Source organism: Callithrix jacchus, chromosome X (assembly GCF_049354715.1).
Source record: "Callithrix jacchus isolate 240 chromosome X, calJac240_pri, whole genome shotgun sequence".
NCBI classification, from domain to species: domain Eukaryota; kingdom Metazoa; phylum Chordata; class Mammalia; order Primates; family Cebidae; genus Callithrix; species Callithrix jacchus.
In genome coordinates this window covers 104,156,991-104,184,879 of record NC_133524.1, presented here as the reverse complement: position 1 = coordinate 104,184,879, position 27,889 = coordinate 104,156,991, and the positions used below count along the sequence as shown (strand labels likewise).

At 41.3% G+C, this 27,889-nt stretch overlaps 1 protein-coding gene across 1 annotated transcript; it reads right to left on the bottom strand.

Annotated features, from left to right (window-relative positions):
* Window positions 1-97: 97 nt before the first annotated feature.
* Window positions 98-20,131, bottom strand: PRPS1 (phosphoribosyl pyrophosphate synthetase 1). The gene is made up of 7 exons (XM_035288138.3): window positions 19,871-20,131; window positions 10,526-10,709; window positions 9,342-9,440; window positions 7,721-7,845; window positions 5,088-5,261; window positions 2,701-2,860; window positions 98-1,207 (listed from the first exon to the last, which is right to left on the bottom strand). The coding sequence occupies exons 1-7, from the start codon at window positions 19,990-19,992 to the stop codon at window positions 1,115-1,117; spliced, it is 957 nt and encodes a 318-aa protein (XP_035144029.1). The 5' UTR covers window positions 19,993-20,131; the 3' UTR covers window positions 98-1,114.
* Window positions 20,132-27,889: the final 7,758 nt, after the last annotated feature.

Sequence of the window (27,889 nt, the reverse complement as noted above, 5' to 3'; positions counted from 1 at the left end):
TAGTTTGAAAACAAGTAAGAGCTATCTTTGGACAGTAAGACACCTAAACCAAACCTTTAGCAGAGAGATCAGTATAGATTACGATATAGACCCCAAATCACAGAGATACAGACACTTTATTAGTTTCCTCTACAAGAGACAATAACATCAATATTTTTTAACAGGAATCTCAGTTCACTTGAGAGGCCAAATAGATCCAAAGAAGGAAAATGAAAATTCTATACTTAATCAAAAGGCACTACGATACCACCTAAAACCTACTGCCTCAGTGGCAGCAGGCTAAGGAAAATCAAGCTACAGCACATCATCTAATGTCAATGTTGGCGATTACATAGCAGGAAGCACGTTTGCTTTCCAGAAGACTGGTACAATGTTCATTTGGGCCTAAGAGGATATTTGGCCAGGAAAGGATCAAGATAGACAAAGGTAAAGCCAAATCAAAAGGAATAGGTACAAAGGAGAATCCAAGCTACATAGTCAAGCAGATGGTGATGGATCAGGCTTCTTCCTCCCAAGAAACATTTGCTGCACTGTGCTGTCTCCCGGCTCAACCACCCCCAACCCTCCAACCTCCCCCCGCCACCTCCCCCCCAACACCCCCCCCACAATGTCTGCTCAAGTTGAGCTACCTGCTCCTGCCTTATAGGGTGTTCAGCCACCGGGATGAGGTTTGGGGTTACCCAAGGCTTTTGCTGTAATTTAGCATAGACCTTGGGGAGAGCTGGTCATACATGGGTTGGCTTTGTTGCTAGTTCTCAACAAAGAAAACCCTGAAGCATTCACATGCAAAGTAGTCTGAGCTTCCCCAATCACAGTCAAACACCCTTATACAACATCCTCAAAAGTCTGTAATCTTGCAGCAGCTAAGCTATGGTTAAAGCTGCAAGGCTCACAAAATTATCAAGGAAGCCAGAATGAGATAATGCACGTAGGAAGTCCCAGCAGCTAATCTCAATCTCTTTCCCCATTTCGGATAAGCTATAATATACCTGATGTGGGATGCAGAAAGCTACACTGGAGCAAGCCGGTCTTCTGCTGAATTTGCCATCAAATACCAAGGGAAAACAAGGGGTGGGGTGGATTTTTTTCTCAAAAAGCCTCAGAAGTTACTCTATTATAAAGGGACATGGCTGAATAGGTAAGAAACGGATTCCCCATTGTGAGTTCTCCTGATGGCTTCTGCAAGAATCATAGAGATGTCGATCACCTAGAAAGGCAAGAAAGGAAATTAGGTTACTATAATATGGTCAGAGATGACTGGCCAATTTGCAGACACTGATGAGCAACCAGATTAGTGCTCTTCCTCTTAAAACTGCAACACTGTGCTGTTCCCCCATCATGAGGCTGCACTCAGCTACCCTTCAGTTAAGTTTTAAGATAGCCACTTAGGGCTGGGTGCAGTGGCTCGCACCCATAATTCCGGCACTTTGGGAGGCCAAGGTGGGCAGATCACTTGAGGCCAGGAATGGAGACCAGCCTGGCCAACATGGTGAAACCTTGTCTCTACAAAAAAAAAATTAGCTGGGTGGGTGGTGGTGGTGTATACCCGTTGTCCCAGCTACTTGGGAGGCTAAGGTAGGAGGATTGCTTGAGCCTGGGAGTTCGAGGCTATGGTGAGTCGAGATCAGGCCACTGCACTCCAGCTTGGGGAACAGAGTGAGACCGTGTCTTAAAAAAAATGGTGGTGCGTTGGCATTTAAAAATCCTTATGAATGAAAAAAAAAAAGACTAAGTTGAAAAAAAAAATCCTTAAGAATGTCATCACCTGTAATCTCAGCCACTTTTAGGAGCCTGACACAGGAGGATAGCTTGAGGCTAGGAGTTTGAGACCAGCCTGGGCAACATAGGGAGATACTGTCTCTACATATAATATCAAAAAAATTAGCTGGGCATGGTGGTGCATGCCTGCGATCCCAGCTACTTGGGAGGCTGAGATGGGATGACTGCCTGAGCCTGTGAGGTCGAGGCTGCAGTGAGCTTTGATTGCACTCCAGCCTGGGTAACAGAGCAAGATCCCATCTCAAAAAAAGAAAAAAAAAAGAATGATGATAATCCTCCAATTATACATATTAATTTCAAAAAGCTCGTAGATTAATGTAAATATTTTAAGTAAGCAAGGCCTTGTTCTTTTAGTGCAAGAGCACTCAAACTTTAGTGCCTAACAGTTGCTTGGGGAATTACTTTAAAATACTGGTTCCAGGACCTCTGGTTTATAGGTCTTAGATGGAGCAAAGGAATCTACATTTTAATAAGAACCTTAGGTCCAAAGCACACTGAGAAACACTAAAGCTGGTAGAAGTGTGTAATCAGTTTAAAGGCTTCACATTATGTCTACGGGGCTGAAAGTTAAGAGTTAGACAAACACGTACTGTAAAGTATGGACTTGAAAACTTTAATTAGCATCAGATTCACTGGGAGAGCCTATTAAAATATAGAATCTTAAGCTTCATCTTCCAGAGATTCAGAGGTCTAGCAATTTAAATTTTTAAACAGGTGATTTTCCCGAGACTTGGCAATTTGAAAAGAAAAAAAAAGGAAAAGAAACAGGTGATTTTTAACTTTTGGGTCACAAATTATGAGGACAAGACTAAATCCTTCACCAAAGAAAGAAATCTTCAGAATCCAGAGACCTAATTCAACATAAGTAACCACCCCCTAAACACTAAGTAAAGTGTTGTTTTGCACGAATCTCATCCTCACTTGTATTTTGGAGCAATGCTTCATCTTGTCTTCCTGGGGTATGGTATTGGTGACTACCACTGCTTCGAAGCATGCGTTGTTGATGCGAGAAATAGCCGGACCAGAGAAGATTCCGTGAGTCAAGATGGCATAAACTCTGGTGGCTCCAGCTGAGAGAAGTCTAGCGGGGGAAAAAAGTTGATTTGTATTCATCTTACTTGTCACTGCAGAATTTCAGTCAGGGAGCAGTAATATTAGCCTGCTTGGGCTGCCATAACAAAATACAATGTGGAAAAAAATAAAAAATAAAAATAAAATTATAAGGCACAGTGGGATAGGGGAAAATTTTTTTTAAGGAAAAGAAAATACCATAGAGTGGGTGGCTTAAATAACAGAAACAAATTTTTCACAGTTCTGGAAGCTTGAAGTCCAAGATCAAGGTGCAAACAAAGTAGGTTTCATGCTGGGGCCTCTTCTCTTGGCTTGTAGGTGGCCACCTCTTTGTGAGTGTAAGTGTATGTGTATGTGTGTGTGCACATGGGGAAATGCTGGCAAGTTCTCCAGCATTCTCTTCTTGTAAGGGCACTCATCCCATTGTAAGGGCTCTGCCCTAGTGACCTCATCTAATCCTAAATACATCCCCCTCCAAGGTAACTCCAAATATCATCACATTGGGCTTAGGCCTCAACATATATATGAATTTGGAGAGTATACAATTCAGTCCATATTGAGAAAGAACTGCACTAAGAACTTATCTGAATAGGTTTGAATTAGTGTAAAAAGACTCTGGCACAGACTGCTGCACTTAACAAAATTCACTTCCTCTTCTTTCTGGGGACATAGCTGAACTACATTTTCCAGCCTCCCTCACAGAGCTTGGTGTGGCCATGTGGCTTAATTCTGGCTATTAAAATGTGGGCAGACATGATGTACACCACTTTTTGGCTGAGCTTATAAAAATCTTCCAGGGGTGATCCTGTGTCCTTTTCCTTTACTGGCTCGCTAAAATTGAAGTGTTTTCCAAGGTAATCTTAGAAGCCTCATGTTAAAGATACAGCACCAAAGATTGAAAGAGTCTGAGCTCCTAACTACTGGTTAGAAAAAATGAGTCCAACAAGAATACTCACATTGGAGTGTGCCATGGACAAGAAGAAAACTATCATGTTAGGGAGTTGATCTGTTATAGCGACTAGTAATCCCTTACTTGTACAAGGATGAAATGGGTTTTATGAATGTTTACTCCAGAATCCCAAACCAAGAATCACTCAGCACCCTAATATTTTTTAGCACTTATTCCGTGCCAGGCACTGTGCAAGGCACAGACACAAGAAATTTTAAAAAACCATTCTCAGAGCTGGGAGCTGTGGCTCACAGCTAAAATCCCAGCACTTTGGGAGGCTGAGGTGGGAGAATTGCTTGAGCCCAGGAGTTCAAGGACAGCCTGGGCAACAGAATGGGACTCTGTCTCTACAAAAAAAAAAATGAATTAGCCAAGTGTGGTGGCACATGCTTGTGGCACTACTCAGGGTCTGAGACAGGAGGATTTCTTGAGCCCAAGATTTCAAGGCTGCAATTAGCCATGATTGTACCACTACACTCCAGCCCGGGTAACAGAGTGAGACCATGTCTCAAAATAAAAACAAAAGTAAAAATGCCATTCTAAGAAACAATGCTGCTCATAGTGGCTTAGATTGATAGTAATGAGGGGCCATGTAAAATCTTGATGACTGTAAGTGATGGGATCAAACCTCAGTTGTAGGAAGATTAGCAAGCATGGAGAGATAGAGTAGGGAGGTAAGAAAATGGTAACTGGCAACGGAGATCAGAGTGGGGAGGCAATTTAGAACAGTGCAGGCAAGAGATGACGAGTTATATAAACATTAACCTGTCACGGGATTCAAGTGAGAAAAGAAGCAACATGAACAAAATAGCAGCTGCTAAAAGAGGCAGTTGAGAAGTAAGACCAAGGGTTCTAGCTTAAAATATAAATACGAGCATACATGCCTAACTGCTCAGGATGTTTACTTTTTAACTTGTTAAAACAAAAATTGCATTAAGAATACTCAGTGTGATCAAAAAACTTGGGAAATCAGGTGATGGTTGTCTAACATTGTGAATATAATTAATATCATTGAATTGTACACTTAAAATGGTTAAAATGGCAAATTTTGTTATATATAGTTTAATACAATATAAATTGAAAAAAAAATCTAAGAAAATCTAAAAAAAAAATAAGCTTACTTAAGAATTTCTATGTATTATATAATTTAAGCCTTGGTTGATAAAAATCTCCTAAAGTTACTTATCCCCTCAATTTGGTTCCAAAAGGAATCAGCAGGCTGAAGACATTCGGACAGCCATTGCTAGCTTTTTCCTTCTAACTACCAGCCCCACCAATCCACACTTACTTGTCAGCTGCATGGCAGATTGTTCCACAAGTGTCAGCCATGTCATCCACAAGGATGGCCACCCGATCCTTCACATCTCCCACAAGCACCATGCGGTCCACTTCATTGGCCTTCTTCCGTTCTTTGTGAATCAAGGCAAAGTCCACATTCAGCCTGTCTGCAATGGAGGTCACTCTGCAAAACAGGGGGTGTTCATATGTATGTGTGGCTTCTAAGATAAAAGAAATGGACTAAAGAATGGGTTTGTTTTGGGGAGGAAAACACTCCTTGAAACCAATAGTTCCCAGGGCTGGAAGAAAGCAACTATCATTGACTGACTTCTCAAAGGTAAATACCACAAACTGGGTTTTATAAACCAATGCCTCCATATCTCCACAGAAGCTTATGAATGTACTGCTCAAACTTAGATGAGTATTCATTCTGAGTAGAGGACAGCACCCTCAACAGTCCAGGAAAGCAGTATAATGCTAAGACATGTTTATTTAATAGATTGGCTGCAGAAGGAATGAGGAAAGAATTAACTAATGCCAGGAGTACATAGACTGTCCCAATTCCCATCATGGAAGACCGTGACTGGGGAGGTAGTGAGAAGAGAACCTGACTGGCAGGAAAGGAGCAGCATCTAGCCTGTTCCAATGCCCATGAGCTCAGCACTTCCCTCAGTGCTGTTGGCAAAACATCCATCAACTGTCACTGTCAACTGTACCTGGACACCAAGCTTGGGAGTTCCTTCTACAATTGCTAGATAGAAAGTTATACCAATTACCTAGACAAGCTGGGCATCTCACCATTCAGTCCAAAGGATCTTCTAATCTAAGAGAATTCTTATTTTTCTTATTACAAGAGGATATAAACCAGACTAGAAGGTAGAATAGAAGACAAATTTGTATTTTGACAAAGCACTGCATAATTCAAACAAAAATCCATTCAGTGTAAATGACAGTGAGCTACTCCAGTGGCATGTGTGTTCATGCTCCACTGTGCCATCTCCATGTGTGAAGCAGCCTGTGCTTGGGGATTTGTCCTGTTTTTTAATGTAGAACTGAACAAACTATAGCATTTTGTCCTGTTTCCCTTGTGACTATGGTCATATGAGTTTTTACTGGATTAACTGAGAACCTGTGACCATAAGGTTTGAAACATAATCTAGGTAACATTTGTACCTTGATCTAAACAAACCATATCCTGCACTTTCCATTACTACTGCATATGCACATAACATCAATGGTAACTAATTTGCTTGGAATGATTACTTATCCGAGGCAAATGCATGACCAATTAGTTCAGGTATCCCAAACTGCCCATAATCAATCGCCAACAAATTCAGTGACCAACAAAGCATAAAAAGGTCTAGAAAAAGTAACTTCCTACACCTAAGAGAACTACTGTATAAATCAAAATTGCACAGGGATCTCTACCTACTCCCCAAATCCTGCCAAGACAGAAGTGATAGACACTCAATTGGAAAATACTCCATCAATATAAGGCAATAATAATGAAAAAAATAATCAAGGCCGAGTGCGGTGGCTCACGCCTGTAATCCCAGCACTTTGGGAGGCCAAGGTGGACGGATCACCTGAGGTCAGGAGTTTGAGACTAGCTGGCCAACATGGAGAAACCCCATCTCTAAAGAAAAAAAAATAATCAAGTAGCAATAAGTTGTCTACCCAGCTTTGGAAAGAAAATCCTGCCTATTTCAAATGTGACTATTTTCTAAATCCCATGGAAAGATATGAAAATAATGACCAACAAATTAAGTATGACAACCACTAGTTGGGGGGGATGTTTCTTACGCTGTCTCTAGCATTACAGATGGTAACTAGCAATTACATAGGACTCACCAAGCCATACATCTGGCTGGATAACAGAACTCAAGTTTTCAACTTATCAGTTCTGTTGAAGTTATTGAAATAGAAGAGGTTGTTGAGAAACAGTCATTAAAGATTTGAATGGCTTTTAGGAAGTTCTGAATTAGCTCTTCCTAATCATCTGTGTTTTGTAGCTTTTCATTCTATTTCCACAACAAAAAAAAAACATGTGTCACACTTTTGAATGCATTACTAACGAGTAATCCACTAAGGAAATCAAGAGCTCTTACTCTGTACCGTGTGAGCTGCAAAGCACTGTAACTGGCAATCCCTGGCAATCAGTTTGTTTAAAGTGTTAAGATCTTGGCTTTAAATAAAAACATCATACTTGACTTTCCTTCCTGCTTCATATTTTAATCCCAAGGATCAAAATGATCTAGCCAACAGCATTATAAGAGGAGTGTAAAAGTGAATTTTCCCACCAATATGTGGTTCAATAGCAGCTGCTATTCATTAGAAAACTACGTTTTCTACCCTTCCCAAAAGGTTTATAGCTATATCGCTAGCTCAGTAGTGCCAAGTTACTCATGAGTTATTGTCAAGTCCGTAATACAATGATTTTTCTGTCTTGTCTTGTCTTCAAAGTAGTGACTCAGAACAGTAAAAGAGGAGAGGATAAAATTATATTCAACCCATGTCCTAGCTACTTACATCCATTCAAAAATACTTAAAAACTGTCACTTGGATAGAAAAACATCACTTTGTGACACAACCATCTGAAAGATTTTCCCAGTACATTGGGAAAAATACTAATTTCAACCATACCTCTTAGCTCCACCAGCATCAGGTGAGACAATAGTGCAGTTCCTCCACTCAGAGATATTCTCCCTTATCCACTTTAGGACAGCTGGCTCTGCGTACAAATTGTCCACTGGGATATCAAAAAAGCCCTGTAGAAAGAAGCTAGATCAGTTCTGCCTCACTTTCCTTCTCTTCCATTTATAAGTGGCAAACACAAAAGTAGTAACTTGCTCAGAGAATGTCTTACTGCAACATTCAAACTGATGGGAAGGCAGGCCCACTTTGGTAGATTATAAAAGCCTCCTTGAATCTGGGCTGTATGAGAGAGCCCAGCCAAGATCAGCAAAGCCAGCCCTCAGTCAACCCACAACTGACCATAGGAATGTAAGTGAGCTCTTGTGAAGAATGGCTAAGTTCAGACAAAACCACAACAACTGCCCAGTCAACATGCAGATTCAGTGAGTTAGTAAATACTGCTTTATGCCACTAAATGTTGGACTTATTTGTTAATGAGTAAAAGCTAATGGATAAACCAGTTAGAGATGCTATGGTATATAAACTTAGTGGAAGCTACTTATAATAAATGGTCACAATGAATAACTAGAAATCAGGAGATCCATGTTCTAATTCCAATTAATACAAATTAGTTATATTTCTCAATTAAACACATAAAATTTGTTCCTCTCTATAAAAGAGTACAATCCCTGTCCAATGTACCTCTACTGAATTCCCACAAGCTTCAAATGATAATGATTTGAAAAATTTCTTTAAAAAAATATAAAATAAAGGTGATATTCCACACCCCTTACTTTGGGTTTATGCTGAAAAGTAGGTTTCAATATCTGTGGCTCTAAATTTAAGACCATGAGGCCAGGCACAGTGGCTCACGTCTGTAATTGCAGCACTTTGGGAGGCCAAGGCAGGCGGATCACTTGAGGTCAGGAGTTCGAGACCAGCCTGGCCAACATGGTGAAACCCCATCTCTACTAAAGGAACAAAAAAATTAGCTGGGTATGATGGCACGCACCTGTAATACAAACTACTTGGGAGGCTGAAGCAGGAGAATCACTTAAACCCAGAAAGCAGAGGTTGCAGTGAGCCAAGATCCTGCACACTGCACTCCAGCCTGGGCAACAGAGCTAGACTCTGTTTAAAAAAAAAAAAATTAAGACCATGAATATTTAAGGGGAATAAGAATGATAACTAATTTAATTTTACCTGGAGCTGAGATGAAAAAAAAAATTGATAACTAACACTAACAGCTCCTATCTATGAGTACCTGCCATGGGCCAGGCATTATATCATGAATTTAATGTCTTATACTCACAATAATGAAAAAGATTATGTTCAGAGAGGTTAAGTAACCTTCCCAAGCTTACAAAGCTAGCAAATACCAGAGCCTTTATTCAAAGTAGGTCTGATCCCAAAGCCTATGCTCTTTCCATAAAACTAAACTGCCTCCCTATCTAACCAATGGAAATGACTAAGATCATGCAGTATGCTTAAGGTGAATATTTAAAATGTTGTTGATATCTAGTTTATTTCAGATGTACTTGGGCATAATTTTTGGCTTCTCTGCAGTCTTCAGCATTATCAGTCCTTTCCTTCCACCTCTCAAACACCAATATTTAGCTTCCACTGATACCTGAATTTGAGAAGCATGGAGGTCCATGGTGATAATATGATCTGCACCTGCTACAGATAGCATATTTGCAACAAGCTTGGCTGAGATAGGTGCCCGGCTCTAAATGGAAGGGAAGAAAAGAAAAGAAAAAAACAAGAAGCCAATTTGAAAAACAATTCATTTGCCCAAGAAACTATTTATTGTATAACTACTATATTAAAGGCACTGTGGTACCCAGAAATTCACAGAAGGAGACATGGCCGTTGACTTTAAGTAGATCATAATCCAGGACAAATATTAAGGGGAACATCACTTTTCCAAATCAGGATATACTGATCAATAAAGAAAATACCTTTCTAACTTTTGTTTTCTTAATGTACATATATTCATTCTATTCAAGTGTTTCCAATGTTCAATTATTCAAACTAGGCAGACTTTAAAAAATAATTTTATTAATGTATCTTTCAACACATAAATACATAAACCTTTAACACCTAACATGTCAAGGTTTAAAGATACATCATAGAATAGATATTATAGTTTCTTTTGTAAATTACATCACTACCTTACTCATCTGGGGGTCAACTTTCCAACAACTATAAACCCCTCCAATAAAACATACTTGTTGCACTGTAAAAAAGCAAAATCCATGCCCTTTACCTTATACTCTGTTGTATTAAAAATATCTGACTTTATTCGAGGCATCAATTACAATAGACTTGCAAAGTCTTATGTATATGCCTTATCCTCTAATATACCAGATAAGGTGAGATATACATAGTCTGTCTGTCTGTCTGTCTATCTATCTAATCTAATCTGTCATGAGTTCAAGTATTCATGTAACAGACTTCAAGTTTTATGAAGGGGTCACAGCTAGGACCCCAATCTTACACTTTGAGAAGATCTACCATAATTAAAGTATATATTCCAGGGGAGTTGGTGCTTAGTCTTACTGATACAATTAAAAATACCAGTGAGCTAACTGAAAGTTATATATATATGACTGTAATAGAATACAGACTATAAATGTGTTGCTTTTTATAAACCAATTGTATTTCTATTGTTTTGAAGATACAGTAACACCTAAGAAAAGGTGATTTTTACAATTCCCCCTAAACATATATCTGATAATTTAGGAATTTATTTGTGATTTAGAGCAAGTGCTCCTGCTTTCCTCTGCTCAAAAAATAAGATTCTGCTCCTACCTTATCTTTCTTATCCTGCCGGGCATAAGGGAAGCATGGGATGACTGCAGTAACCCGGCTGGCTGAAGCAATCTTGCAGGCATTAATCATGATCAAAAGCTCCATTAAATTGTCATTGATTTCGCCACAACCACTCTGAACGATGTAGACATCCTCTCCACGTACACTTTCGCCAATTTCCACACTACAATGAGGAAAGAAGGACAACATGAAATAGATTTTAAAGCACTATACTGTCAGCCTTCCATATCTGTAGTTTCCATATCTATGGATTCAACCAAGTGTGGACTGAAAATATTTGGAAAAAAAAATTGCACCTGTATTAAACATGTACAGACTTTTTTCTTTGTCATTATTTTCTAAATAATACAGTATAACAACTATTTACATAGTATTCACATTGTATTAAGTATTATAAGCAATCTAGAGATGATTTAAAGTATATGGAGGGGGCCTGGGTACAATGCCTGTAATCCTAGCACTTTGGGAGGTCGCGGTGAAGTCATGAATTTGAGACTAGCCTGGCCAACATGGCAAAACCATGTATGTCTAGTAAAAATACAAAAATCAGCCGGGCATGGTGGCAGATGCCTGTAGTACCAGCTACTAAGGGAGGCTGAGGCACAAGAATTGCTGGAACCCAGGAGGCGGAGGTTGCAGTGAGCTGAAATCACCACTGAATTCCAGCCTGGGCAAGAGTGAGATTCTGTCTCAAAAATAAAATAAAATAAAGTATATGGGAGGGCCTGGAATGGTGGCTCAGCACTTTGGGGAAGGGGAGGGCAGGGTAGAAGGAGAATCACTTGAGCCCAGGAGTTCAAAACCAACCTCGGTAATACAGTGAGACCCCATCTTTACAAAAAACAAATAAATAAAAATAAAGTATAAAGGAGCATGTGCATAGATCATATTATACTACTTCTTATGGCCAGGTGTGATGGCTCATGCCTATAATCCCAGCACTTTGGGAGGCTTAGGCAGGCAGATCACCTGAGGTCAGGAGTTCGAGACCAGCCTGGCCAACATAGTGAAACCCCGTCTCCACTAAAAATACAAGAATTAGCCAGGCATGGTGGCACATGCCTATAGTCCCAGTTACTCAGAAGGCTGAGACAGAAGAATTGCTTGAACCCAGGAGGCGGAGCTTGTGGTAAGCTGAGATAGTGCCACTGTACTCCAGCCTAGGCAACAGAACAAGACTCTGTCTCAAAAAAAAAAAAAAAACTTAGCCAGGCATGGACCCAGATACTCAGGAGGCTGAGGCAGAAGAACTGCTTGAACCCGGGAGGCAGAGGCTGCAGTGAGCCAAGATCATGCCTCGCACTCCAACTTTGGTGACCGAGCAAGACTTCATCTCAAAAAAAAAAAAAATATATATATATATATACACACACACACACACACACACACACACATACACACATATATTACACTATTTCATATCAGGGACTTGAGCCCTCTGCAGATTTCGTCTTCGGACCAATCCCCCGTGGTTACTGATGGATGACTTTGCTCTACTTCTACAGACAGTAAGGTCTAAGAAGAATAGCTTCCCTACTAGTATGCTGTCAATGGTTACAGCTACATGTGGATATTGATCTCCCAAACTTCAGGAGATCCTCTGAAGAAGCATCTATAACAGAAGCAGTTCACTGCCTCAGTTTACTCCAGTGCACTATACAAATATTACCAATTTCTATAGTACTATTTTCTAGTATTACCATGTGATATACATGAAAAAGATGCATGGAATGGTTGGCACATGTTAGTCTAAAGTACTTATAAATAACCCAACCATAATTTTAGTAGATGGCCTGTATCTTATTTCATACAGGTACATGTAATGTACATAAAATTTGATGCATCACCTGTTACTGTTACGGAGTTCATAAATAACAAAAGAAGTAGAAATATCACAAGGAATGAATCTTTCAATAAGGACACTTTAACAGAAGACAGTACCACCTCTACCGTATTGGCAATTTACCCCAATAAATATTAAATGTTCATATGCTCATCACTGTACTAGGTGCTAGGGAAACAATGGTGAATAAAATGTGGTCCTTGCCCTCATTCTGTGTTAACTGTACTCTGTTCCAACTACTAAGTAACTCCTTAGGAAGTTACTCTAAGTATGGAGTAGGGCTATATTTTACCGTAAAAGTTTCAACAACCACACTTGGTCTCTACCAAGAAAAACCTATCATCTGGAAAAAAAATAATCTCTTAATTCCTGCTCACCAGGTCTAAAAAAAAGAAAACAATTAAAAAAAACTTTTAAATCACCTTAGTGATACATCAAACACTATATTCCCAATTAATCCTCTAAGTCAAGTAGGGGAGCAAGTGTGTATATAGAGAAGTAGATCAGAATGGCTGACAATCCCTACTGAGTAAGAGAAAAACTTCAGTTCAAATCAAGACAATAATACAGTTATTAAATAAAAGATCCATACTTCTATCTCACTCTAAGAACTATCTTCTGTATGGTTTCAGGAACTACCTACTGTCCTATGTCTGCCAGGATCACTTTTACCCACCCTTCTCTCCCCAAAGAAAACTTCAAGGGGCACTCCAAAAGGGACTTTATAAAAACTGACAGAGGCAATTCTATTGCCAGAAGAAGCTGACATTGAAGATGATTACTTATTTATTCCTTTCTAACCCAAGACGAAAGGGAGCTAGGAGTGGTGGCACATGCCTATAATCCCAGTTACTAAGAAGGCTGAAGCAGGAGGATTGCTTGAACCCAGGAGTTCAAGTCTAGCCTGGACAACCCAGGAAGACCCCCATCTCAAAAACAAGAAAAGACGAATGGGGTTAGTTGATACCGTAAAGCAATAAAAATAAAAGCAAGTGAAAAAAAATTCGAACTAGAAACCAGTTAAAAACAGGGAAGCTGAGATTTCTGGCAGCCAGAACAAACAAGAAAATGCACTAGTTTAAAATAAACCTTTTTTAAGACCGGGAGCAGTGGCTCACACCTGTAATCCCAGAACTTTGGGAGGCGAAGGCAGGCAGATCACCTGAGCTCCCAAGTTCGAGACCAAACTTGGCAACACGGTAAAACCCAGTCTCTACCAAAAACCACAAAAATTACCTACATATGGAAACGTACATCTGTAGTCCCAGCTACTCAGGAGGCTGAGGTAGAAGAATTGCTTGAACCCAGGTGGAGGTTGCAGTGAGCGGAAATGAAGCCACTGCACTCCAGCCTGGGTGACACAGCGAGACTCGTCTCAGAAAAAAAAAAAAAAAAAAAAAGGCAGTGTTAATTTCAAGGACTTTTGAGACTTTTTCAGACCTTTCTTTACTACTAGCTCTGCCCTTTGAGAGATTTCAGGCTAAGAGTCCCTTTTACGCTTTATGTTAAACAACTTTGTGGTTGAGAGGCAGAGGCAGGAGGATCACTTGAGCCCAAGAGTTTGAGACCAGCCTGGGCAACATAAAGAGACCTCCTCTCTACAAAACAATTTAAAAATGAGTTGGGAATGGTGGCAAGCACCTGTGATCACAGCTACTGTGGAGACTGAGGTGAGAGGATTGCTTCAGCCCAGGAGTCGGGAGCCACGATCATGCCACTGCCTGGGTGACAGAGTGAGACCCTGTCTCAAAACCAAAACAAAATAAAACAAAACAAAACAAACAAAAAACTTACTGCCCACATTCATCCTCCATATATCAGCTCCTTAACCAAAATCTCCATTTCCCTGGAGGAGAATGAAAGTCAGGATGCATACCGATTTCCAATCATGTATCAGAAGCCTATGGCTCTTGTTTCAGTCAAGAACACAGGCCGGGCGTGGTGGCTCACACCTGTAATCCAAGCACTTTGGAGGCCAACACGGGTGGATCACCTGAGGTCAGGAGTTCAAGACCAGCCAGATCAACACGGTGAAACCCGGTCTTAAAAAAAAAAAGAACACAGAATATCATCTGTGCTCCAGACATTCACTTGCCAGAGTCAGGTTGTTCAATTAAAAGTTGGAGAACTAATGTACGAATGCAGTTTGGCAATTGATCTCAAATAGTGTACGGGACAAGCTAACCATTCTGCTATGTGTTTAAAGCTTTATCATTATCAAGTAAGCCCAGAAAACAACATTCTTAGACGACAGCGGCTTATCTCCTTTTACAAATGCCTAAACTATCAGTCAATATAAAAACTGCCCACAAAATTGCTATATTGTGCACGATGTTACCTCAATATCAGTATTTAAAGGTCTCACCCATAAAGTTCTTAGGATTTTGTGCCTGGAAGTTTCTAAAGAACTTTATGGAAATAAAAACTACATAATCCACTGCATGTGCCTTTATCCCTCTGTCTGTCAGGAAGCCAAGGGATACAGTTAAAAAAAAAGTAACACTAAACTTAGTAATCATTTTTGCCAAATTGTTGGCACAATTACTATAGTCCATGGTTGTATAACGCTTATGATACCTACCTTAACAAACAGTTCGTACTTGTGACTTTCAAACATACTTCAAATCCTTTCTTGAAAGCAGGTGAGGTATTACTTAAAAATTAAATTATCACTGCTAATTAAGACATCAAAGAGCATCTGATAAATATGTAGATCTAGTAAGAGGTGATTATTTTATTTTATTTTTATTCACAGTTTTGAGACAGAGTCTTACTCTGCCACCCAGGCTGCAGTGCAATGGTGTGATCTCCACTCACTGTAACCTCTGCCTCCCAGGTTCTAGCAATTCTCCTGCCTCAGCCTCCCAAGTAGCTGGGACTACAGACATGCGCCACTACGCCCAGCTAATTTTTGTGTTTTCAGTAAAGAGGGAGTTTCACCACATTGTCCAGGCTGGTCTCAAACTCCTGACCTCAGGTGATCTGCCTGCCTCAGCCTCCTAAAGTGCTGGGATCACAGGTGTGAGCCACTGCACCCAGCCAAGGTGGTTATTTTTTAAATATATATATTCTAACATTACAGAAGGCTTGAATAATAACTCTTTATAAATCACTTATCAAACAAAAAATAAAAATAAGCAAAAGTAACTTATCAGCTTACCACCCAATAATATCACTAGTACCATTTTTGTTATTATATCAGTTAATAATCAACCAGCAGCTCAGCTATTTCCCAAAGCCAAACATTTTAAAATTAAAAGTTACCCTCACCATAGAAGGATGTTTGTTATAAGCCATCTATCTAATAACTTGAAAAGGTTATTTAACTATTTTTAAGAGGTGGTGCTTTTGAAAAGATCTTACAAAAACAAAATAAAAGTAGAGAAACTTATTAAGAAAATAAATAAGGCCGGGCACGGTGGCTCACGCCTGTAATACTAGCACTTTGGGAGGCCGAGGTGGGTCGATCACCTGAGGTCAGGAGTTCAAGACCAGCCTGGCCATCATGGTGAAACTCCATCTTGAAAAAAAAAAAAAAAAGGAAAGAAAGAAAAAAATAAATAAATAAAGTGGTGCAAGTAAACTAGGTAGGGTACTGCCTTGTTTTACTGTCTATAACTGTAATTTCACTTATTAAGACCAATCTTTCTCTATAGTAGTACTATAACATACAGATTTTGACAAAGTCTTAAAAAGTCCATGAGTTGCCACTCCAATTATACAGCTTGGTTCAACAAGTCCTGTAAAAATCTTACCCTTATTCTTATTGTTTCTTCTAAGTTATGGCAGTCACTGAGAAAAAACACTTGTGCCTAAAATCTGTTTGCTCCTAACATAGTCTATTAAGTGGAAAAACCTAGTTCAGCAATTTAAAGAGTAATACTCCTTGTTCTCTCCCTCTAGTTAATGGAGTGTTCTCCAAATGGCTTTGGGTCAATCATCTCTTAGTTGTTCTGGAGAGGCAAGAGGACTAGCTATGTCTATCTGATGAGTGAGAAAACTAACTTCTCTTTGCCCTTTCTGTAAGGTCAGGCATAAGTATATACAACAGACGTGGAATGTCAAGAAACACCAAAAGTGAATCTAAAAAAGTGGATAGTATTTTTTTTTTTTTTGAGACAGAATTTTGCTCTGTCGTCCAGGCTGGAGTGCTGTGGCACGATCTTGGCTCACTGTAGCCTCTGTCTCCTGGGTTCAAGTGATTCTCCTGCCTCAGCCTCCTGAGTAGCTGGGACCAGGCACGCACCACCACACTCGGCTAACTTTTGTATTTTTAGTAGAGATGGGGTTTCACCATGTTGGCCGGGATGGTCTCGATCTCCTGACCTTGTGATCCATCAGCCTTGGCCTCCCAAAATGCTGGGATTAGAGGCATGAGCCACCACACCCAACTGTTGATAGTATTCTTAAGAAAATCTGACGAATTTAGATTATGGAGACATTGGCATGTGCAAAATACGTGGGATTAATTAACCACAATTAGAAAATACAGTTTTCAGGAAAATCCTAGGCAACCAAAGTTCAAGTCTTCTTCCTCTCAGCCAATAGAGAGTAACCAAATAAACCAAAATTATGTATCAATATTGAAGAGAATAGAGTCAACATTAGTATATCTAAGTTTGTAAAGCCAGGTAATAGATGTTGTCAGCAAAAATTAAAAGAACAATAATACCCAGAGCTAGGCAAGTTACTCTGCATCTTATTGTAGTTCCCTTCTCTATAAAATAGAAATAGTAAAAGTTATTCCTCATGACAGTTTTGAAGGGATTAAACACAATGTGTACTAAATGCTTTGCATGGAAACTAGCACATTTTAGGCATTCACTATACATTAAATATGGCTGGGCGTGGTGGCTCACGCCTATAATCCCAGCACTTTGGGAGGCCGAGGCGGGTGGATCACAAGGTCAAGAGATCGAGACCATCCCGGTCTCTACTAAAAATACAAAAAATCAGCTGGGCATGGTGGCGCATGCCTGTAATCCCTGCTACTCAGGAGGCCGAGGCAGGAGAATTGCCTGAACACAGGAGGTGGAGGTTGCGGTGAGCCGAGATCGCGCCATTGCACTCCAGCCTGGGTAACAAGAGCAAAACTCCGTCTCAAAAAAAAAAAAAAAAATACTATTGTAAGAATCCGGCCGGGCATGGTAGCCCACCCCTGTAATCCTAGCACTTTGGGTCACAAGGTCAGGAGATTGAGACCATCCTGGCCAACATGGTGAAACCCCACCTCTACTAAAAATACAAAAAAGTTAGCTGGGTGTGGTGGCGCATGCCTGTAGTCCCAGCTACTTGGGAGGCTGAGGCAGAATTGCTTGAACCCAGGAGGCGGAGATTGCAGTGAGCCAAGATCGTGCCACTGCACTAAAGCCTGGGTGACAGAGCAAGACACCATCTCAAAATAAATAAATAACTAGACAGCCAAGGATGATCCTTATTTTAGAAGAAAAGCTACTCTGCTCAAGAAAACATAACCCCTGAGATTCTGCCAAATTGTGGTAATAGCAAAATTGTTTTATTTGAGAACAGGCTCGGTAGTTCCCCAACTGATGACACACAGCACTTATTGAGTTGCCTTTTCCATGACCTTTTGATCCCAAGAGTCACCTGGAGGACAGTTATAGGAAGCAGTTATCATTTCTTCAGTATAGGAAAAACAAAACGGGGGGAACTCCATAAAAAACATATGTGCTTCTGTTCAATGAAGGTTTCAGAATATCTAGGAACCAGGAAGCTAATGATTAAGCCAGAAATAAGGAAATCTAACCAGTCAGCAATTATCCGTGTTGGACTTAACAGAAATCAATCAGTAGAAAACTAAGTTGTCCTCCCCCTCCCCTCTCCCAATGTAGCCTCAGGTTCTGGGGTGTTGTATTATGCAGAGGGCAGAAGGATTAACACAAGGAGAAAATAAAGCCTTCATATTTTTCCTACACGCATAGGAAAAGGATTAAATAACCACAGAGACCACAGAAAACCTCTAAATGAAAAACATTCTTGTCTCCTAGCTATATTGTCAATCACAAAGTCTAGTCCTGTTTTGTATTCTTTATTAAGGCCATGAGCCATAATGCTTTGGAAAAATCTAAAGACAGCAGCTTGTAAGCCTCTTTTAACTAAGGTATTGCCTGGTTACAGATGGCAGTGTTTACACTATCATTTGCATCACAATCAGTAGCACAATAATTGGGGAAGAAGCTGTCCATTATAGAAGACATTATTTTATCAGCTGGGTCTAAAAGAGATAAGGGGAGTTACACTTGGAAATCAGTCCAAAGAAGGCAAAAAAGCAAAAGCATTTAGGAAAAACTATTTGAGATATTTTTATTTGATTATTAGGTGAAAACTTTCCCTTTAACAGATCTGTAAGATTGTAGGCAGGGCTCTAATTTAATCGATAGGGCAACAACAAAATACAAATTACACCTATCAGAAACTGAAGATCGCACATGTAGGTGGAAGAGGCACTGAAATAATCAGGTAACCAAGTTCTCTCTAAAATGGTCCCCTGGTGCCGGCAGAGGGTGTAAGTCGGGAGAGGAAGCAAGTTTAACAGGCAAGGCAATGGAAAAAATGCAAGTTGCAATGCACTGTCCAATCCTGGTCTTCCACTACATTACCTGTCCTCAATTTAACATTCAGGTATAAAATTGTTTCCTAAATTCCTTACACAGAGCTTAAAGAAGTAGCCAAGTCCAATGGACTCGGTTACTGAAAAATACGCTTTTGCATGATCTGTACCACCAGCTGCACTGGGGAAGGTCAAAGATTCCAGAATTCAGCTTTCCTAGATTTTCTGGATGGCTCAAGCCAAGATGCTATCAAGGATTCAGAGTCAACGCATCACTTTAACCAATCAACTAGATTTTTATGCCTCCAATTACTCAAGTAGATGATTCATAAGATGAGAAAAGCCAACGCTTGCTGATCTAAGGGAAGTCGTGATAATTTTGGCGCCTGCAGTACGTAATGTCAATTTCCCTCAACACCAAGCCGGACGGACCAACACCATTTCGATTTAAAAAGCTGATTCTTGGACTCTAGGAGATGAAAGACCAGGAGAGCTCAGTACGCAGGTAGGCTCTCTAAATGCAAGCTAGTCCAAGAGCTGAAGCAACCCAGTCCAGCCTGTGTGGCTCAACAGCAAAGCCAAGCCACGTGTCCCTACCGTCCAAGCTAAGCGTCGGTCCCCTCTCGGCGCTCTACGCAGTAGCTATCTATTGGGTCCCCCAGCCCTCGCCCTCAAAAGCAGAAGCTTCGCCTCATGCTCCATCTTTTGACTCCACCCCACTGCACGGTAAGAATGAACTCCTTACGCGTGAGGCAAAATTACGGAAACACACCGTGGGGTAGGCTAGCCACAGAGCTGCACCCTCTCCCCCATCCCCCAGTCTGTTTGAGCTCCAGCGGCGACCCCATCCCTCCTATCCTCCACTGCCTGGGCAGGTGAGGTCTAGTCGGGGTCCCAACACGGTCCTTACCAGGTCTCCTGATTGCTGAATTTCTTCGTCACCACCTTGCCTAGCTCCAGGCCCAGGCGATCAGCAATTTTCTGAGATAAGTCCTGGTGGGAGCTGCCGCTGAAGATTTTGATATTCGGCATCCTGGCCAACTACCCTAAGCGCTCCGCTAAGCGATCGCGGCTGCTGCAGAGACCGGAACCGAAGTCGGCCGGAGACTCAATACCAAACGCTTTGCGTTGCTACTCCGCCATCTTACATTCCCGCCCGGCGCGCGGCTCTAAATTACCCAGAGCCGCGGAGGTGGGGCCAGCAGAGAAGTCCACACCCGGCCAGCAGCGATTAGCTGAGAGGGAGCGAAGGGCAGGGTGTGGTCCTCGCTGTACCTCCGCCTACTTCCGATCCTCTCAGGTATTGGCTGAAGAGCATGAACGGGGGCGAGACTAACCCATAGCCCGGCCCCCTATAGCTAGGCGGTCAGGGACGGGAGACGTTGGACCGGTGGTGGAGGGATGCTGGTGACGTCTGGGGCAGATCGTTCCCTCTAGCGGGAAATTAACCATGCCTGCTTTTTTTTTTTTTTTAATTTCCCCTCTCTCAGCGCAAGAAGGTAAGTCTGGCTCTGGTTTATAGTTTCCTTTAAGAAAATCTGTTTATCAGGATGACAGCCACGAGTTTGCATGTTCTGAACACATTTTTTATCTCTTTGTAAGGATGGCGCTGAATTAAAACACTTTTACATCACAGACGTGCATCCAAAGGGTTTGCTTGCCCATTGTAATTGCAGTGTAGCCTTTGCCTGCAAGACAGTTGCCAAGGGGGAAGTGACTGAAGACATGCCACCTGAATCATACAAGAGACACTGCAAGAAAAAGTTATTTTGTTTCTAGTGCTGGAACCAAGTATGTTGAAACAAGTGAAGGAGGATGGATTTTCCAAACTATCTGGACAATAAAAATCTGGCTTTTATAGCCCTTAGAAAGGAAAGAAAATATACTGTGCTATGTGACTTCAGATAAAGAGCCTTGAAAGGATTAAAAAAAAAAAAAAACACCCTGGGTTTTAGTCCTTCCTGCCTCATATAAGCCTGTGTCATCATCTACATTTTGCTAATGTGGCCTTTTACACCATGTTTTATTATTTTTATAGTGATACTTGATCATTGGACTTAAGTGAGCCTTTATTCTTGCACCACGTTTCCATTAAGCATGTTTCAAGAATGAGTTAGGAGAAGTAAGATAAAAATAATACAATTCTGGAATTAAAAGTGACCATAGTGCTCATAACTACCAAATGTAAAAATAGAAGGGACTCAGAGACCATATAGTCGTTTTACATATGATAAAACTGAGATGGAGGTGGGGGGGGATTTGTCTAAGTGGCAAAGGCAGAAAATAGTCAAAGCAGCATCCTATCTTTGTCTTACTGCCATTTTCATCAGTGTCCATGGAAGACTTCTCCTTCTGAATTCTTGTTGCACGTTTGCAAGCTCAGAAATGTAATGTAGGCCCTTGTATGTAGGAATACTCAGAGAAGTAAACTTCAAGGCAGAATATTAATAGTCTTCCATCATAGGTCATTCATCAAATATTTACTGAGTGTTCTATTGCATACTAGGCATTGAGGGGACTACAAGGTATTTGGCCCAAGGGATTTGTTTATTCAATAAATATTTACTGAACATTCTTTATGTTCTAGGCCCTGTTTATTGGCACAAGAATACAGTAGTAAACAATTAAAAATACCCCACTGTCATGGAGTTGACATTCTTAAACAATAAACATTTAACAAGCAAAATACATAGTATGTCAAATGGCAAGAGAAGTGCTGTGGAAAAAAAAATCAGGCAAAGAAAGTGAGATAATGTGCCAGAGTGTAGAGGAGAGAAGTACAATTTTAAGTAGGGTTGTCAGAGAAGACCTGTCTGGGAAGGTAACATTTGGGCAAAGGCCTGAAAGAAAAAAAAAAAGAGCCATGTTGATATCTCAATAAGCAAAGAGAACAGCAAGGGCAAATACCCTAAGGTGGAAGTATCTAGCTTGTTTGAAGAATACCAATGCAGGGTGAGTGTTGTGGGGTGGAGGTGGAATGTGTCTATAAGAGAAAAGGTGGAAAGTGAGGTCAATGAGATAAGAATGATTAGAGGCCAGCAGGTCACAGTGGCTCACACCTGTAATCCCAGCACTTTGGGAGGCTGAGGTGAACGGATCACTTGAGTTCAGGAGTTCAAGACCAGCCTGGGCAACGTGGTGCAACCCCATCTCTAAAAATATACAAAAATTAGCCGGATGTGGTGGGCACCTGTAGTCCCAGCTACTCTGGAGGCTGAGGCAAGAGAATCGCTTGAACCCAGGAGGTGGAGGTTGCAGTGAGCTGAGATCGTGCCACTGCACTCCAGCCTGGGTGATAGAAGGAGACCCGATCTCCAAACAAAACAAAACAAAACAAAAAAAGTGATTGTGGGGAGAGTGCTGATCATGCAGAACTTACAAGTTATTTTAGGGGTTTTGCTTTTACTGAGTAAGAATTTTTAGCACAAAGTGACATAATCTAACTTATCTCTTAAAAAGACCACCCCAGCTACTGAGAACAAAATGTAGGAGGCAAGATAGGATGCAGGAAGACCAATTAGTAGTTAACTTCCAAAAGGAGGTAATAAGACATTTATACATATAATGACAAAGCACAGGCAATGTAATACATTACCATAAAAAAGACTGTGTTTGGATAATGTAGAGGCTGTTGTAACAAGGAGACTCTAAAATACAGCGGCTCTAATGAGACAAATTATTTCTTTCTTGCATAACAGGCTGGCTGGTCTAGGCCAGTGGGATGATTCTGCTCCATGCTAGATCATGGAAACATCCACATTCTAGCTCAGAGAAGAGGTCTAGGCAAGGGATTTCCTTTTAAGCAAGTGAGATGAAATTTGTCCATCCCACTTTCTCTCGCATCCCTTTGGCAAGAACTCAGTCACAATTCACACCTAACTGCAAAAAAGACTAGAAAATGTTTTGTTAGGTGGCCCCGCTCCCAGAAAGAAGAGAGTGAATTTTGGAGATGCAACTAGAAGTCTCCCATAAGACCCAAACAAAATGCTCTGCAGATCCAGAGGTAGAAGATATCACCTCTACATGGAGCATCCTGTGAGGGATCTGTGGGGATCGCTCCCACGTGAGGCCCCTGGGAAATGGGCCTCGCCATACCGTGAGCTCGAGCCTGGACACAGATCCCCGGTTGGGGTAGTCGAGCTGAGGGAAAGCAGGAACCGAGAGAGGGACTATGTTATTCTAAATAATTAACAGACATTACTTTATGGATATGAGGACTTGGGAGGCATTGTGTCTACTTTCGGCTTCTTATGGTTTATTGCTTGATTGTGTTCATTTTGGACCTGTGTTACAGGGCGTGACTGTAACTTACTTACCTTGACCTATTGGGCGTAACCTACTTACTGGAAGTAACCTACTTACTGGGCGTAGCCTACTTACTGAGCTTAACTTACTTACTGGGCGTAACTTGCTTACTGTAACTTAAGTATGTTAATCTGGTGTAAACAACTTTAACTTCAGAAAAGTATATAATGAAACACATTGCAGAAATAAAATTGCTGCATGAGCATAGCGCATGTAGCCCTCCAGACCTCGCCTTTTCTATCTCCTTTTTTTCCGGCGCGCGCTCTCTTCCAGGTTTGGGACCCTCTCGCTGGACGAGATTCCCGGGCTCGCGTTCAGTTCACAACAATCCTGGGAGGTATTTTTGGAGGTAGAAGCACATGAACTATGCGTTGATGGATGAGTAGGGTTTTGACAGGCAATGATTGGGAGGAGATGGATCTCCCAGGCAGAAAGAAAAGATGAGGAAGCAGAGAGAGGTTTTGAAGAAAAGAAAATAGTTCAGTTTGGCTGGAATATCAAGTACCATATTGGGACTTCATTCAGCAGGCAAAAGGAAGCCATTAACTGCTCTGGAGTAAGAGCATGATGTGATCATACCTGTGCTTTAGGTAAATTTTTCTGTGTAGGGTGAAGCATAGGGAAGAGATTGGAGGCAGGCAAATCAGATTGAGAGAGCAAGTTAGTAAAGTCATTAACTACGCCAGTAGTGGTAGGGTTTAAGAAGAATAATGGTAAACACATTGTGAATCTCAACCTTTTAGAAACCCCTTTGAGAACTTTATGACTACAATAGGTCCTATCTTCAGATACAAGTATTCCTCATTTTATTGCACTTTGCTTTATTGCGCTTTGTAGATACTGCATTTTTTACAACTTGAAGGTTTCTGGCAACCCTCTATTGAGTAAGCTTACTGATACCATTTTTCCAAGAGTGTGCGTTCATTTTGTGATTCTTTGTCACATTTTGGTAATTCTTGCAATATTTCAAGCTTTATTATTTGGGATGCCATGAACCATGCCTGTATAAGACAGAGAACTTACTTGACAAATATTTTGTGTGTTCTGTGTTCTGACTGTTCACTGACCAGTCATTCCCCCACTTCTCTTTCTCTCCTCATGCCTCCTTATTTTCAGAGAGACAACACTATTGAAATCAGGCCAGTTAATAACCCTGCTACGCCCTCTAAGTGAAAGGAAGTGTTGCATGTCTCTCAGTTTAAATCAAAAGCTAAAAATGATTAAGCTGAGTGAGGAAGACGTATCAAAAGCTGAGACAGGCTGAAAGCTAGGTCTCTTGTGCCAGTAAGCCAAGTTGTGAATGCAAAGGAAAAGTTCTTGAGGGAAATAAATAGTGCTACTCCAGTGAACACATGAATGATAAAAAAGCAAAAGAGCTCTATTGACAATATGGAGAAAGCTTGAGTGGTCTGAATAGATCAACTCAGCCACAAAATTCTCTTAAGCCAAAGCCTAACCTAGAGCAAGGCTCTAACTCTCTTTGTTTCTATGAAGGCTGAGGAGAGGTGAAGAAGCTTCAGAAGAAAAGTATGAAGAAGCTAGCAGAGATCGGTTTATGAGGTTAAAGAAAAGAAGGCATCTCTGTAACATAAAAGTGCAAGGTGAAGGCGCAGGTGCTGATGTAGGCGCTGCAGCAAGTTCTCCAGAAGATCCAGCTAAGATTATTGATAAAGATGGCTCTACTAAACCACAGATTTCCAATGTAGGTGGTAAAAGCCTTCTATTGGAAGAAAATGCCATCTAAGAAGTTCTGTTGTGGCTAAAATGTTATCAAACAGCATTTTATGCTACAGATAAATCTTTTGTGAAAGGAAGTAAATCAATGCAGCAAATTTCATTGTTGTCTTTTTTGGGAATTGTTATAGCCAACCCATCCTTCAGTAACTTCCACCCTAATCAGTCACCAGCCCTCAATGTTGAGGCAAGATCCTCCACCAGTAAAAAAAAAAAAATTACTACTTGCTAAAGGCTTAGATGATCATTAGCATTTTTTAGCAACAAAGTTTTTCTCTTTTTTGAGACAGAGTCTCACTCTGTCACCCAGGCTGGAGTGCAGTGGCATGATCTTGGCTCATTGCAACCTCCGCTTCTTGGGTTCAAGCGATTGTCATGCCTCAGCCACCTGAGTAGCTGCGATTGCATGCATGCACCACCATTATCGGCTAATTTTGAATTTTTAGTACAGACAAGGTTTGGCCATGTTGACCACACTGGTCTCAAACTCCTGGCCTCAAGTTGATCTGCCCACCTCAGCTTCCCAAAGTGCTAGGATTACAGACATGAGCCACCATGCCAAGCCTACAATAAAGTATTTTTTATTTCAGGTATTGATATGGTTTGGGTATGTGTTCCCTCAAAATCACATATTGAAATGTAATCCCCAGTTGGAAATGGTCCTGGTGAGAGATATCTGGGTCATTGGGGTAGATCCCTCATGAATGGCTTGGTGCTGTCCTTGCAATAGTGAGTGCAAGAAGGACAATGGTTTATTCTGAGTTCATGGGAAATCTGGTTGTTTAAAAGAGTGTAGCACTTTTCCCCTTTGTGTTCTCTCTCTCTCTCTCTCTCTCTCTCTCTCTTTTTGAGACTGAGTTTTGCTCTGTTGCCCAGGCTTGAGTGCAGTGGTTTGATCTTAGCTCACTGTAACCTCCACCTCCCAGGTTCAAGCAATTCTCCTGTCTCAACCTCCTGAGTAGCTGGAGGCACCCACCACCATGCCCGGCTAATTTTTGTATTTTTAGTAGAGACAAGGTTTTGCCATGTGGCCAGGCTGGTCTAGAACTCCTGACCTTGTGATCCGCCCACCTTGACCCCCTAAAGTGTTGGATTACAGGTGTGAGCCACTGTGCACCCCCCCGACCCCCGCTTTGTTCTCTTGCTTCTGTTCTTGCCATGTGACGTACTGGCTCCCTGTTACCTTCTGCCATGAGTGGAAGCTTCCTGAGGCCCTCACCAGGAGCAGATTACAGCACCACACTTCCTATAAAGTCTACAGAGCTGTGAGCCAATTAAACCTCTTTTTTGTTATAAATTACCCAGACTCAGGTATTTCTTTGTAGTAACGCAAAAAGAAAAAAAAAAGAAGCCTAATAAAGGCATGTATATTTTTTTAGACATAATGCTATTTCACATTTAACAGACTGCACTATAGTGCAAACGTAATTTCTATATGCACTGGGAAATCAAAAAATTAATGTGATTGGCCGGGTGTGGTGGCTCACGCCTGTAATCTCAGCACTTTGAGAGGCTGAGGCGGGTGGATCACCTGAGATTAGGAGTTCAAGACCAGCCTGGCCAACATGGTGGAACCGTGTCTCAAAAAAAAAAATTCATGTGATCTGCTTTATTGATTTATTGTGGTGGTCTAGAACCGAGCCCACAATATTTCCAAGGTATGCCTGTAAATTATCATAGAAGCTTGGGCTCATTAGATTAAAACTAAACATAGGCCAGGTGTGGCAGGTCTTTCCTGTAATGCTAGCACTTTGGGAGGCCGAGGCGGGTAGATCACAAGGTCATGAGTTGGAGACCACCTGGCCAACATGGTGAAACCCTGTCTCTACTAAAAATACATAAATTAGCCGGGTGTGGTGGCACTCGCCTGTCATCCCAACTACTTGGGAGGCTGAGGCAGGAAAATTGCTTGACTCCGAAAGCCGGAGATTTCAGTGAGCTGAGATCACACCACTGCACTCCATCCAGCCTGGGTGACAGAACAAGACTCTGTCTTGGGGGCAAAAAACCTAAACATTCCATTAGGGCAAAAACTAAGTGCTGTAATCTGATTAACTGTAGAAGATAAACATGTATGGAAAGAATGTTATCTTTGCTCCTTATTTCTCTCTAGAAAGATAAGCACAATCAGGGTATGTGGACAAGGAATTACCTTTTGAGAGATTTAATTATTATTTTTTTTTTTTGAGATGGAGTTACGCTCTTTTCACCCAGGCTGGAGTGCAGTGGTGCGATCTCAGCTCACTGGAACCTCCGTCTGCCTCCCGGGTTCAAGCCATTCTCCTGCCTCAGTCTCCTGAGTAGCTGAGATTACAGGCTTACCACCACGCCCAGCTAATTTTTTTTTGTATTTTTAGTAGAAACCGGGTTTCACTATGTTGGTCAGGCTGGTCTTGAACTCCTGACCTCAAGTGATCCACACGCCTCAGCCTCTCAAGGTGCTGGGATTACAGGGGTGAGCTACCTTGCCCGGCAAGAGTTTTAATTTAAATCTCTTTGAGGAGATTTGAATTAAAATACTTTAGAAAAAAATGTTTTCAGCCAGGCATGGTGGCTCATGCCTGTAATCCCAGCACTTTGGGAGGCCAAGGCAGGTGGATCACCTGAGGTTAGGAGTTCAAGACCAGCCTGGCCAACATGGTGAAACCCCGTCTCCACTAAACAAACAAACAAACCAACAACAACAAAAAAAAACAAAATTAGTCAGGTGTGGTGCATGCCTGTAATCCCAGCTACTTGGGAGGCTGAGGCAGTAGAATTGCTTGAACTGGGGAGGTGAAGGTTGCAGTGAGCTGAGATCCTGCCACTGCCCTCCAGCCTGGGCAACAGGAATGAAACTTAGTCAAAAAAAAAAAAAAAAGAAAAAATCTCCTCGAACTTTTAGGGATAG

What these genes read in the sequence shown, in the direction of transcription:
- PRPS1 (XM_035288138.3), bottom strand. Translation starts at nt 19,992, where the DNA reads ATGCCGAATATCAAAATCTTCAGCGGCAGCTCCCACCAGGACTTATCT. An exon ending in GGCAGGATAAGAAAGATAAG is followed by an intron (nt 9,441 to 10,525) that starts GTAGGAGCAGAA and finishes CCTTCCATTTAG; the next exon opens with AGCCGGGCACCTATCTCAGC. An exon ending in TCCATGCTTCTCAAATTCAG is followed by an intron (nt 7,846 to 9,341) that starts GTATCAGTGGAA and finishes TTCTTTCTACAG; the next exon opens with GGCTTTTTTGATATCCCAGT.